Consider the following 13,307-nt stretch of genomic DNA (forward strand, 5'->3'; position numbering starts at 1 on the left):
GGCTTAGGTTTGTTTACTGTGAAAATCACCATCTCTCCTTTGACACAAATAAACCAGTTACTATTCAAAGTGTCTCTGCATGGTGACTTCCTGGTCTCATGTAACTACACGAGTAAACACAGCTTGAAAAACATCCACAAGGCCAGGCCAGCACAAGCCTGTCTCTGAGGAAAGCAAAATAAGTTAACATGTAATAAATAAATACATAAGTTAACATGTGGATATGTAAAGATTTCCAAATTGGAAACATCTACAATACCATTCAAAAGTTAGGGTCAGTACATTTATTTAAATAAATTAATATTTATTATTCTGCAGGAACACATTAAGTTGATTAACTATATATATATATATGTATAGTTATTTATTTACAAGTTACATTTCTACGTACCAAATCAACATATTACATTTCTTTCTGAAAGATCATGAAGATTCGAGAAACAATTACTTTTTTAAAGATTTTTACTTTTCCATCACAAGGAAAAATATTAAAAGAAAAGAAAAGTTGTTTTAAATTAGTTTTTGATCAAATAAATGCAGGCTTGGTGAGCATTAATGCACACTACTAGACTACTAGAATGGAAATCAATTCATCTATTTTTGTTATAAAGCAGAGTCATTCAAACAGTTTCCAATAGTTTAATTCTTTGGAACTGAACACAACACCACACACAATAAATGTAGGAATGTACCACTACAGAAGCCACAATACTCTACCCACACACCCACGAACACTCACTCACACACACTCACTCACATGAACATAAGAAATGATTAAAGGAACATACATAGAGCAGAAGTCACATTAATGAGACAAAACAAGATTCAAATAAATAAGGGAAGCCTTGGTGATCCCTTTCTGACTTCCGTTGATCCCATTATTATATAACACATTTCTATTGGTCACAGAGAAAAAAAAAACTGAGATGGGAATAAACACTGTGCTCCCCTGCGCTCCTAACACATGCAGCGAGGACTCATGGGAAAGCAGGTGGTGAGAAAAAGAGAAGATGAATGTTTGCCGTTTTCGTGCTTCAAGTGTGGGGTCTCAGCACAGAGAGATCACAGAAGCATTTGCTTAAGATGCTAAAATACGATCTTATAGTTCAAACACCAAGTAACCGTTGTAGTTATAGAGTGAGAACACACACTCTTTTTACGTTTCTAAAGAGCGTGTTCAGATTAGCGATGGCAACTAGCTCTGACTTTCATTGGTCTCGTTCAGTTTCAGTGTATATTCAGACAAGAGGTACACATGCACAAGGGAGCACTGGGAACTGCACTGCACAGCACAGGGGAGGAGAGAGCTGGGACACGTGTGAGGTCAAAGGTTGCTTTTAGTCCTCGAGAGTGCGGAAGGAATTCTGCATGTCTTCCAGCAGTTGAGCGTAGTCAGCTTTGATCTTAGCTTCACCCTCTTTGACTGGATCCTGCCAAACACACAGACACATGCAGTTATAGAAAACTGCTCAATATTAGCCATAAAATTAATGTAAATTATCTAATTATTTAAAGAAAGGTTCAGTACACAGACACATAAATAACACAGATAATAAAAAATTAAGAAGAGTTAATAAAATGCACATGCTAGTAAATACACTATATAGTTTTATAATATTGATTAATCATTGAATTTATATTTTCAGGTTTAATGTTCATTTTAGTCATTTTTATTTGTCTATTTAGCTTTAATTGTAATTTTTATTTTAATTTGAGTTATTTTGTAATTCAGCTTAAACGTATTTCATTTAGTTGCCAACACAGCACTCTTTTTAAGTAAAAAAATTCCATTTAAAATGTGTTTTATTTGATATCTGCTTTTGCAACCTATGGTCTATGATCTTTACATCTACAAAATCCCAACATCAATATTTGAGCAACTGTACCTTAAACTTCATGGAGCTGATGCGATAAAGAATTTCTCCCATGTGCTCACGGATCTGGGCCCAGGTGATCTTGTTATCGCTCTGCGCTGTGGTCTCGACAGCATGCCGGGCCAGGTCATAAAAAGCTATCATATTGGACAGGATCCCCACTGTTTTATAGAATGGACAGAACCTGGAAGAGAGAGACAGGGAGATAATGTGAGAAATAATTAGCACAGACCGACAAACAGGCACAAATAGAACAAGACGACACCTAAAAAGAGGTCTGTGGGAATATCACATTCTTCATATTGCACAGATGATTAGTTAACCTGTCATAGGGAGTGTAACCGTTCTGCTGCAGGAAGTCATCTTTAATGAGTTTGGCCACCTCCAGAGTGATTTTATCCGTTTCAGCCAGGGAGGCCTGTGGGCAGCAAAACAAAATAAATGCATTCAGAATCAACAAGTATACAATAAATAAATTATCAATACAATTACATTACACACAAAAATCTAAAACACTGTTTTAATAACACTATTTGACAAACACCTTCCCAACAAGTTGCACAATCTCAGCCAGGTCCTCCTCCTCCTGCAGAATCTCTTTAGATTTGGTACGCAGCGGCACAAACTCTGGGAAGTGTTTGTCATAGTACTCATCCAGCGCTCGTGTATATTTACTGTAACTGATCAGCCAGTTAACAGAAGGGAAGTGTTTCCTCTGGGCAAGCTTCTTATCTAGACCCCAGAACACCTGAGAGCAGCAGTTCAAATGAGAGGAGGGACAATAATAGAAGATTCTATTACTGCTTTATTTAAAAGAGTTAAATGATTGCTTAAACAATTCATAGGAGTCACCCACCTGCACAATACCAAGAGTGGCAGAAGTCACAGGATCTGAAAAGTCACCACCAGGGGGAGACACACTGTAGAGAAATGAACAGAAACATCTGCAGTTAGGAACCACCACAAACATAAAAATGCATGTAATATTTTTAGAAACACACATGACATTCACAAAACAAGAAATCAGAGTTTGTACAAACTTGCATATCGATTTGCATATTTATTATAAAAACCCAGCTTGAGTGTACTTACGCTCCCACAATGCTAACGCTGCCCTCTCTCTCTGGGTTCCCCAGGCACTTCACTCGACCTGCTCTCTCATAGAATGATGCCAGACGGGCTCCAAGGTATGCGGGATACCCACTGTCTGAAAAAGGAAAACAAGAACGTTTGATTATCCCAACGAATGTGGTGACAACTCAATGTAATTGCAGTTATTAAACATGTTGCATCTCATTTTGCTTCAGTTTGGATAGGTATTAAAAAAACTGCATTGCAACCACAACTACAGTCTATATGACGACAAACTATCAAGTTTGAGATGTGTTTTACACACATTTTACTGTCAATACAAAGCCTAACTTTAAAGTATGCAGTACAGGCAAAAAGTTTTTTTTTAGTAGCCTAGTAGTAGCCTATAGTGATTTAGCAATCACAAATGTTTAGGGTCAGTAAGGTTGATTACAATTACTATTTAAAATGCAATTTATTCCTGAGAAGCAAAGCTGGATTTTCAGCAGCTCTCTAGTCATCAATGTCACATGATCCTTCAGAAGTTATTTGCTGATCATGAAACATCTCCTATTATTATCAATGTTGAAAACAGTTGTGTTGCTTAATATTTTTGTGATTCTTGGATAAAAAGAAAGAAAGTAAATACCAGCAGGCATCTCAGCCAATCGTCCAGAGATCTCCCTAAGAGCCTCAGCCCAGCGAGAGGTGGAGTCAGCCATCATGCTGACGTTATAGCCCATGTCTCTGAAGTACTCAGACAATGTGATTCCTGTTCACACACAAGGCATGTTAAGAAGATAAATGCATCCACATACACACATATAGATTTTCTCTTGCAGGTTTTGTTTCATTTCGCTATTAATAATCTTCTCATAAAACCTGATTCATTACAGCAAATTGAATGTATACAGCTCTTTAATTTAATAAGTTTTAATAAGTGTAATAAGTTTACCGGTGTAGATGGAGGCTTCTCTGGCAGCCACAGGCATGTTTGAGGTGTTGGCCACCAGTGCCGTTCTCTTCATAATGCTCTCCACCTTGCCGTCCACCTCCATCGTTAGCTATCGAACAAAATTACAGTCAATCATCTAAACCAGGTTCATTTAAACCACATGACAAGGTCACTTAATCTTCTTCGGTTAAGAATTTTTAAATCGCATTCACAGACATTGTATTAATCAAGTGACTTAATCCTGGAACTTGTGATTATTGTAAGGTTATTCGAAGACTGAATAGAAAACTTGTTTAACAAAGTGACCAGGTATAGCATCATTAAACCCAGTGCCATACCAACCTCCGGAAAGTCTCTTAATACTTCAGACATCTCGTTTCCTCGCTCTCCACAGCCCACGTAAACGATGACATCACTGTTGGAGTACTTGGAGAGAGACTGAGAAATCACAGTTTTACCACAGCCAAAGGCTCCGGGGATTGCTGTGGTTCCTCCTTGGACACAACTGCAAAATGGCAGAAATCATGAGTAATTTGCACAAAATGTATAATCACAATTATTAATAATCAACATTTTGAGAAATCACTTTCTACATTTTATCAGAATTCCTGCACTTCCAAATAAGCCCAAATCAAGACAAAGTCAACTAATATGCATGATTTAACTAATCTCATTCCCGATTTATTATATTTATTACAGTTCATCAATAAGAAGGCATGCTTGCAGGTTTAACAGCAGCAAATAAGGCAAGCAGCTTCAGTAAAAAAACACTGATTGGCTGTGTTATACTTTCATCTGAGAAACTCCAACACATCTGCTCTTTTTCTGCATTACAAAGAGAGCATGTACACATAATAGCCAGGGACCAGATTCACAAAAATCTTAAGAAATAAATTAAGAAATTTCTTAAGATAAATTCCACGAAGTTCGTAAGAATGTTCTTAAGTGCAATTCTTGAAAAATTCTTAATTAGTTCTCAAATATATTCTTAAGAACATCTTAATTTTTTTCTTAAGAAGAAAATAACAGCCGTTATTTGGATGAATACATGACGCGCTGCTAAACTTACACTATTGTCTCCTTGCACTTCCTGTAGATTACCCTAATAATCATAATAAGCGCGCACCATAGACTGTATATTTTTGTCTTGACTTTGACTGGAGCTCAGCTTCACGTTTTTAATGCGGCCTGTTTTTGAACAAATACTTTTAAAATAGCCTGTCTCAAGCTGCAGCTGTGTTTTTGCGCTCTCATCTGAGTGAACTATTCCGGTATGTGAGTCTGCGCTTCTACAGCAAATGCATCCTGCGCATTCATATGCGCTGAATACTGCCAAAGATTATGCATTTATAAACTCAAATTAACGCGTTCAATTAAAGCTCCTTATCTGACTCGTTTTACAGTTGCTAATGAGTTTTGAAATCAGCAAAAAGCTGCGTCACACACAGGCTAATCATGACCGATCATGTTTACATTAACAGTCATCGCTTCAGAAAAATCGTGTACATCCCTACTCCTCCTGTGTATTATATGTAGCTGTTGTTGTAATGCCTAAATATAACAATTAATTTGAAATAACCCAATAAATTCATTAAATAATTATTATTGTTTGGGATTTAAGAAAAGTCTGGGTCTGTCCTAAATTTAAGAAGTTATTTAGGATGATTTTTAAGAAGATTCTTTTCAAGAGTTTGAATTCTTCTTAGGTCTTGTCTTAAGAACAATCTTAAGAAAAAAGATAAGAACATTCTTAAGAAGATTTTTTGGGGAATACAAAATATTCTTATCTTTTTTCTTAAGTTAGAAAATAAGAAGAAATTGGCAGTTAAGAAGAATTGTATTCTTAAGAATGCTTCGTGAATCCGGCCCCAGGTTGGGAAGTTTAAATAAAACTATGGGCAGAAAAAAAAACTCTGATTGGGGGATCTGGCATGTAATCTTGTGGGGGTTTGTTACCAATGCATCAAAATTGACATTTTCAGGATAAATAACCAGTGGGCCAATACTGCAGACAAGTCTGTTTAATTAAAGGAGAAATGAGAATCAAGAAAAGTTTATGACTCACGGAAAGAGGGCGTCCAGTACTCGTTGTCCAGTCAGCAGGGGGTGATTTGCAGGTAGCTTCTCAGTAACAGGCCTCACCTGTCGTACAGGCCACACCTGAACCATAGTGAACTTCTCCTTTACTCCTTCAAACTCCAGTTCCAGCACCACGTCCTGACACACACATGAAAAGGGAAGTTCCAGTTATTAGTAATATTGGATTTCTTCCTCATCTTACCTAAACATCTTAGGGAGTTTTTCCATCCAACTGTTCCTTTCATTATGTACTATACAAATCAATTTAAATTGACCTCAACTACCCTTGCGTGCTTGTATATAAAAGTGTGGTAGTATTTCAGGACATGTGAGGATAACTGTGAACTTGACTCACTGAGACGTCATAATTTCCTTGCGGAGCGAGGTAGGTGACTGTTCCCCTGCTGCGAGGGGGCAGCATGATCTTGTGTTTGATGAGAGAGTTCTCATACACCAATCCATAGATATCACCTCCTGTAACATGACTTCCAACCTGAAAAAACATCCAGTGCATAATTTCAATATAGTATACAAATACTGTATATACACACAGACAAGAGTACACATTCACCTAAGTCAAGCGCACTCAAATCGAGGGGGGCATGTGGCAGATAAGATTTATGAACCAGATGGATTTTATATGTGCTAAAAGACTAAAATACTTTTTCTTTACTTATGATAATTCCTACAATTATTGTAGATACAAAATTAATAGTGCCTCTAAGATGTTGCCTTTTGGTCAATTTCATCATTTAAAAGCCTAAATATGTCATTTAGCACGAATGTTTTGTGCAGAGTTTTTGCATGATGGTGGTTGAGGGAATCCATCCAAAGTTTTAAAAATATTATTTTGTATTGCATTTATCTCATGTGTATCTCATTTAAATATCAGCCTTTTGTGAAAATGACAAATGCTAGGGAATACATGTTGCAGGTCTGGCACATGAAGGACTACAGAAACGACAGCTAACAAACGTATTTACACAATCTGCTTCCATACGCAGTGATGAAGTGCAGTTTAGCTTTGCCATGCCCAGTGCTAATGGTTAAAATTTATTTGTTTCTAAGAGTTGCAAAAAAACTTACAATATTCTTTAAATTGTAGAATAGCAAAGGTACAGGCGTTTATGTATGTTCCTGCATTGTATCATAATTCAGAAGTATATAATTGGGTCTGATTTCAGTAATTATTACAGTGAACGTAAAAAAATACTGGCAGTTGAGTTGATCTGCAATTTTGTTTAGTTTATTATAAAACTGCACTGCATATTATATCAGAATTTGAACTCTGTCCCATGCATACTACTATATTACTCCACTAGCCTTACATGACTCACAGTCCTAGGAAAAAGTGTCAGAACTGTCCATGGTGGCAAATCCAAAAAACTAGGTGCATGACATCACTGCATACAAAGAAAGACACACACCTAATTCTTACCCTCAGGTTCTGAAAAGGAGAGAAATCCCACTTGAGGTCCCTGTTAAGAGCTCCTATGTTAACCCCTCTGGGGATGTAGATGCTCTTTGTGAGGTCATTGATGTCTTTGAGGGGACGCTGAATACCATCAAAGATGGAGCCCATGATTCCTGGCCCCAGCTCCACAGAGAGTGGCTTTCCAGTGCGGAGCACGGGGTCTCCAACAGAAACTCCAGCTGTGGATAGCTCAGGAAAACATATAGACATATACTAATACAACACAAAAATACACTTTGGCAACACCATGATGAACCATGAAAAATAAAAACAAAATAAGGTTTTCAAGAGCCATTTTCATGAAGTTATTTTAAACTTTTGGATTAAAAGTTTGGATTAAATTTATTAAAACCGTTTTAAGTATTGTAAACTAAGTAAGGGCTGGAATACACTACACAACTTTTGTTCTGTTTATCTGAATATTGAAAACGGTAGGCATCATACAGTTTTCCACTCAAATCTGCAGACTATCCCAGACTTTCAGCAACTAGCATCAACTTGTTCGGGCAATAAATCTGGGCAAAAACTGGGTAGTGTGTTGGTCCAGCCTTATGTAAACCACTCTTGAATGGTAAAGGATACAGGTCTCCTCGTACACCTGGATGGTTGCCATATCTCCCTCCAATCGGATAATTTCTCCCACCAGCTCACTGTGGCCCACACGCACCAGTTCATACATAGCTGCACCTGCCATGCTAGAGGCTGTCACCACTGTAATGAACAGACACACAGATTGTAACCTGTCCATCTCATGACCCACATCTGTCAGTCAAAATAAACTGCTAACGAGAGGAATTTTATGTATGTTCAATTCTGTAACAAAGAGACTTTAGAACATGCTTTTATTTTTACCTGGGCCTGAAACTCCATGCACATATCCGAACTGACTCTCACGTTCCTCATCTCGGATCTTAGGCAGCTTGGAAAAATCCATTCTCTGTGTTAGCAATCCTGAAAGAGGAAGCGTGAAACAGTTCATTAATTCAAACTGCACCAATATCTTTCAGTGTTTCGAGACACATGCCAAACCTTTTCAACATTACAAGATGTTTCAGTTTTCACAACTTCAATAGAATCTCAATGTCTACTGTTTTGTTCCAGTTCTAATCAATATACTCGAAAGCAAATGCGCGTTTCTATCATATTTCAATTACTGATGACAAATTTAAAGACTTTCTCGATGACAACTATAATACTAACACAACCACTATGGCCGGCCAGTATCCATTCAGATACAAACTATTCCTACTGCGTATCAAATGAAAAGAATATTAATTTGATTACTGTAATTAACGTACCACAGATAAAATAAAGAAATATATAAATAAACGCCTTCACACGACCAAAACTACTGAATTAGGAGATCTAGCAGGCTGTCGTAAGGAACCACTGTATGGCAGGTGACAGATGGCTACTAGCAAAGCCTGATCAGCAACTGAGGAGATATCGTAACGTTAGAAAATGAAATAGGACCAAACTGCCCGGTTTGATATAAAAAAAAACTAACGATGAGTCTTACTGTATTAGCATGAAATTAACGACAATCCTCGGAATGGCCTAACAAGCAGTGGAGCGAGGAAAAAAATGTCACGACACTGGTCAGCTGATTTTCCAGGATTAAGGAAGTCCGTGTACACAGTGCAAAAACAAAGTGCGCCATTTTGGCTCCCCCAGAGGACATTCTGCGTGGGAATCTATAGCGCAAATGATCCAAAATGGCGCACAACGAACCACAGTTTCTCCATTTCCTGTGTTCATCGTATGAACACAAGGACGTTACTGCAAGCAGCCAGCCACGCATCGTAACTGTTAATATTTACAAAGTCTGAGCACAGTGTGTTCCACCATTGAATACAAATACAAACTGCGTAGTCTATTTTGTCAGAGTTTGGCTTATGTTTGACAATCTGTCATGCATATTCATTACGTTTACATCAATATGCATCACGCGGAAAAAATCTGGCGCTCTTTGCGTGGTTGCGTCACAGGGTGATTCCTGTCGAGATCGCGCGTAACCCAGACAGACGTTCAAGACTTTGTTGAATGCAGTTGCAAAAAACTCGATTTAGATTTTCGATAAATACCTAGCTAACTTGGTATTTTTCGTCTTTGCCTCGCGTTTGTGGATCTAATCCACGTGTCCTAACGTTACGTTAGATCGAAAACCATCAGCTTAAATTCGATGGTGACCAACGAGGATCGAAGACACGATAGCACCATCATCATCGTCTATAATCGAGGTCGAAATAATTCACGGTTTAGTGGAATTTTAGCTGAACCATGATCTAATCGTCGAAAAATCTGGTCGTTTGCTTAGTATTACAGTTTTATGACGAGACTACTCTTAGCATATGGCAGACCTCCCTTTGGTTGTCTGGTAGCTTATTAGTTAAGTTCAAAAGCAACCGGGTTTGCATATATTTTCAACTGGAAGAAAGTTTCTTTTTTTCTAAAAGTGACTCCACAAGATCATTAGCAGGAAATCAAACAGCCAACACCAAAAACCACCTAACTTTGTGGTTCTAACAACACCCCACCATGTTGGGTATTATGGATCCTCACCAAGGTAAATATGTGCTTTTTTGTTGTTGTCATATACGTATTCTCTTTTCATTTTATTTGGCACACCAATACTCGAAGTTTTAAACGAGCTTCGTGTAACACACCAATTTAACAAATCGCTCCCGACTGGATTAACTAACGTTACTCATGCTAGCAGTGAGATATCCTCTTAGGTTAAGTACATTACGCCTAACATGGCCTCTCTACTACCTCTAGATACATAACATATCATTTTCTAAGCATACTTGAATAGTTCTGATGCCAGTTTGCTTCCTTGTTTTGCTGACTTGACAAGGTTGCAAATAACGTTAACGTTCCTCATTAGCTTTTAGCATAAGTAGCTTCTGCTCGGATGTGAAGATTTTTACTCGTGCATCTGAGTTTACAGAACATTTGCAACAAAGTTTACTGTTTAGAATACGATTTCGTACGTTTGTAGCGTTCCAATAATCACATAAGAAAATTACTTTTAAGTTACTTTAACAGTTTCCAAATAGCCCAGGCTAAAGCTAACGTGACAGTTCGTTTGAGGTAGTAATTTCAACAGTAACAGGTTTTGCCAGGAATGCTGATTTCTTCCGTTTCTTTTACAGACACCGTCCGGAATTGTAAAACGGAGGCTTTGGTAAGTGCTGTCGCAGTTATATTCTGTAATAGTTTTAATGGTGATACAGTCTCGTTACTTATTTATAGCTTAGGCCCACATGTGGCCGATGATGGGGGGATGGGCTGTGGATGAGATCAGTGTCTGTCTGTTGTCACTGACAGTAATTGGCCAAAAAAAATTGTTTATACAATAGTCTCCGATTTGTGACAGTCTGAGTTTATAGCTTTAGATATCACTGTAAACATACTGTGAATCACTATGATTGGTCACTATTAATGTACATTTTCTTTGTTCCAGCCTCCAGAGCGTAGGAAGAGAACCGTAGAGGATTTCAATAAGTTTTGCAGCTTTGTCCTGGCCTATGCTGGGTACATCCCACCTCAGAAAGAAGTGAGTTGAAGGTCATAAATTATAGTCTTTTGTACAGCAATTAAGTGGAAACTATGACCATCTTCATGATACTCACCTGCTGCTGACTCTGTAGATTGTGTTTTAAAAATGCTAAACCGTAATTGCATTCTGGTCTGTTTTGACCCAGCAGAGATAAACAATTAAATAAAAAAGGCTTTATTTTTTGTTTGGAAACCAAACTTATGTCAAAACAGACAATTTAAATAATAATAATAATTTAATCGTTTGTTTTTTTTTTTTTTTTTTTTAGATATAACCATTACAAAACTTTTTTTTATTATTCATATATCAACTGAGGATTAAAAATACTTTTGTAAAATATATTGAGCCTGTTTACCATATCACAAACACTTTTGGGACTTAGGAATTTATCGCCCTTTTCATCTCACGGTGAAAGTTTGTGACAAATTAATGCATTTGATACTTTGTTGTAAATTAATGTCTTTGTTATAGATGTAGATTTCATAAATTTAGACTGGTAATTCTCTGATTGTTATAAATTATGCATTCCAATAACTTTTTTTTTTTAATGCTTATTTTATAATTTAAATCCCCTATCACAGTGTTTTTCTTTTTCTGTGGTTCATGTAAAATTTGAATTATTTATATATTGAATTAATCAAAAGGGCAAAAAAAAAAATTAAAACTATGGTAATAACAGCATCATTCAATATATTCATTCACTCATTACTGGTAAATATTGATCACGTCCAATATGGTTTGTTCAAAAATATTAAGCCATGATTGTTTTATAAGCTTATTTTCCACCATGCAATGCAAAATCGTATGCAAATTGTGGTGATGTGTGTTTCCAGGAGAGTTCGTGGTCTCCATCTTCATCTCCATGTCCACATGAGATTTCTGAGCTCTCGGGCGAAGGGTCTGTAAAGGATAGCTGGACAGAGGCACACTCCAGCATCGACAACATTCACAGTTTGGTCCACAAAGCTGAGACCGACAGGAGCAGCACAGAGTTCAGCCATCTTCAGTCGGACAGCCCCTTAGACAAGATGAGATTGAAAGACTCTCTGAACCAGATCCATCTTCATAGTAAAGCTGAGCGGAAGAAGGTGAAGAAACTCGGACGCTTCTCTTTAGGAGGGTCGAGAAAAAGCATCTCGGAGGCAAGAGCGCACAAACAATCAAAAGCAGCGCTAAAGAAAATGAAGAGATCAGTAAAGGCTGAGAGACACTTTCAATCCACAAGCCCTTTGAACGAGGTGCTTCAAAAGGAGGAGGAGCTAACAGAACAGGCCATTCACATGCATGAGGCGGGGCTCAAACTGGAGTCCAATCAAGAAACAGACCTGAGCTCTTGCGAAACGGACACATTGGTGACTGATGAGGATATTATGGTAGAGTCTGGTAAGTGTCTGATTAGACTTGGTGTGCTAGTAGTGTATTTAATGTATATAGCTAGATATTTCTATCATAAATGTAAACTGAAGAAAACATCTGATCATTATTTATTGTCCAACCATCCTTGTTTTGTTCTATCTATTATAGGTGATGATTCATGGGATCTGATTACATGTTATTGTGGGAAGCCTTTTGCCGGACGTCCCATGATTGAATGTGATGAATGCTCCATATGGGTCCATCTCTCCTGCGCTAAGATCAAGAAGTCCAACGTACCTGATATTTTCTACTGCTACAGATGCAGGGACTCTCAGGGCTCCACGGTCAAAAGAGACCACCGAGAATGAATGTATGGGAGCAGATCCTGTGTGTGTATTTAAATAAATGAGACGTTCTCATACCTGTGCTTTTTACTATTCTGATTACTCTTAATTAGTTTCTGTTAAATTAATAAAAGACTCCATTTGTTCTCCTTTGTTCGGTGTTGGAAGGCTGGTCTTGGTTTATGACATTTTTTTAAGGTATAAGGCATACTAAAACTCATGCACTTTTTTGCACTACTATATGTCAAGATGGATAAATCTCACAAAACCAGTCAAGGGAAATTTACCATATTTTAGGACAATTAGGATTTTGAGTTTTCTTGACATTTTTACAATCATTTCTCCCAAAGTTTTCATATCTATGAATCCAAATACCATGTGCAAAACACCCATTAAAACAACTCCATTTCCAGCCAAGAGGTGTTGTTCTAATCCAGTATTTTTCTGTCTTGCCCCTGGAGGCCCCTAAGCACAGGTGTCGCAGTAAACTGACACCTTATTTGTGTCATCGAGCACTGTATGAAAGACTTGAGTGCAAACAGGAGTGGTAGATAAGGAACACCTCCAGCTCAGGTCTGTACTTTGCTGTTCA

At 37.6% G+C, this 13,307-nt stretch overlaps 2 protein-coding genes across 3 annotated transcripts; one reads left to right on the plus strand and one right to left on the minus strand.

Annotated features, from left to right (window-relative positions):
- Positions 1–623: 623 nt before the first annotated feature.
- LOC132141459 (V-type proton ATPase catalytic subunit A) lies at positions 624–9,129 on the minus strand. 2 transcript variants are annotated; one of them, XM_059550980.1, is made up of 15 exons: positions 8,973–9,129; positions 8,306–8,404; positions 8,036–8,164; positions 7,418–7,632; positions 6,335–6,472; positions 5,966–6,117; positions 4,243–4,405; positions 3,901–4,009; positions 3,595–3,717; positions 2,967–3,081; positions 2,731–2,794; positions 2,419–2,622; positions 2,198–2,292; positions 1,887–2,058; positions 624–1,430 (listed from the first exon to the last, which is right to left on the minus strand). In XM_059550980.1, the coding sequence occupies exons 2-15, from the start codon at positions 8,385–8,387 to the stop codon at positions 1,338–1,340; spliced, it is 1,854 nt and encodes a 617-aa protein (XP_059406963.1). In that variant the 5' UTR covers positions 8,388–8,404; positions 8,973–9,129; the 3' UTR covers positions 624–1,337. The 2 variants fall into 2 exon arrangements, with proteins under 2 accessions (XP_059406963.1, XP_059406964.1); XM_059550981.1 differs by lacking the exon at positions 8,973–9,129 and adding an exon at positions 8,752–8,925.
- A 199-nt stretch (positions 9,130–9,328) lies between these two features.
- LOC132141461 (PHD finger protein 23A-like) lies at positions 9,329–12,868 on the plus strand. Its single transcript, XM_059550982.1, has 5 exons — positions 9,329–10,019; positions 10,609–10,640; positions 10,920–11,012; positions 11,849–12,398; positions 12,540–12,868. Exons 1-5 carry the CDS (start codon positions 9,992–9,994, stop codon positions 12,737–12,739), a joined length of 903 nt encoding a protein of 300 aa, XP_059406965.1. The 5' UTR covers positions 9,329–9,991; the 3' UTR covers positions 12,740–12,868.
- The last annotated feature ends 439 nt before the right edge of the window (positions 12,869–13,307 follow it).

This window comes from Carassius carassius, chromosome 5, assembly GCF_963082965.1.
Source record: "Carassius carassius chromosome 5, fCarCar2.1, whole genome shotgun sequence".
Classification (NCBI taxonomy): domain Eukaryota; kingdom Metazoa; phylum Chordata; class Actinopteri; order Cypriniformes; family Cyprinidae; genus Carassius; species Carassius carassius.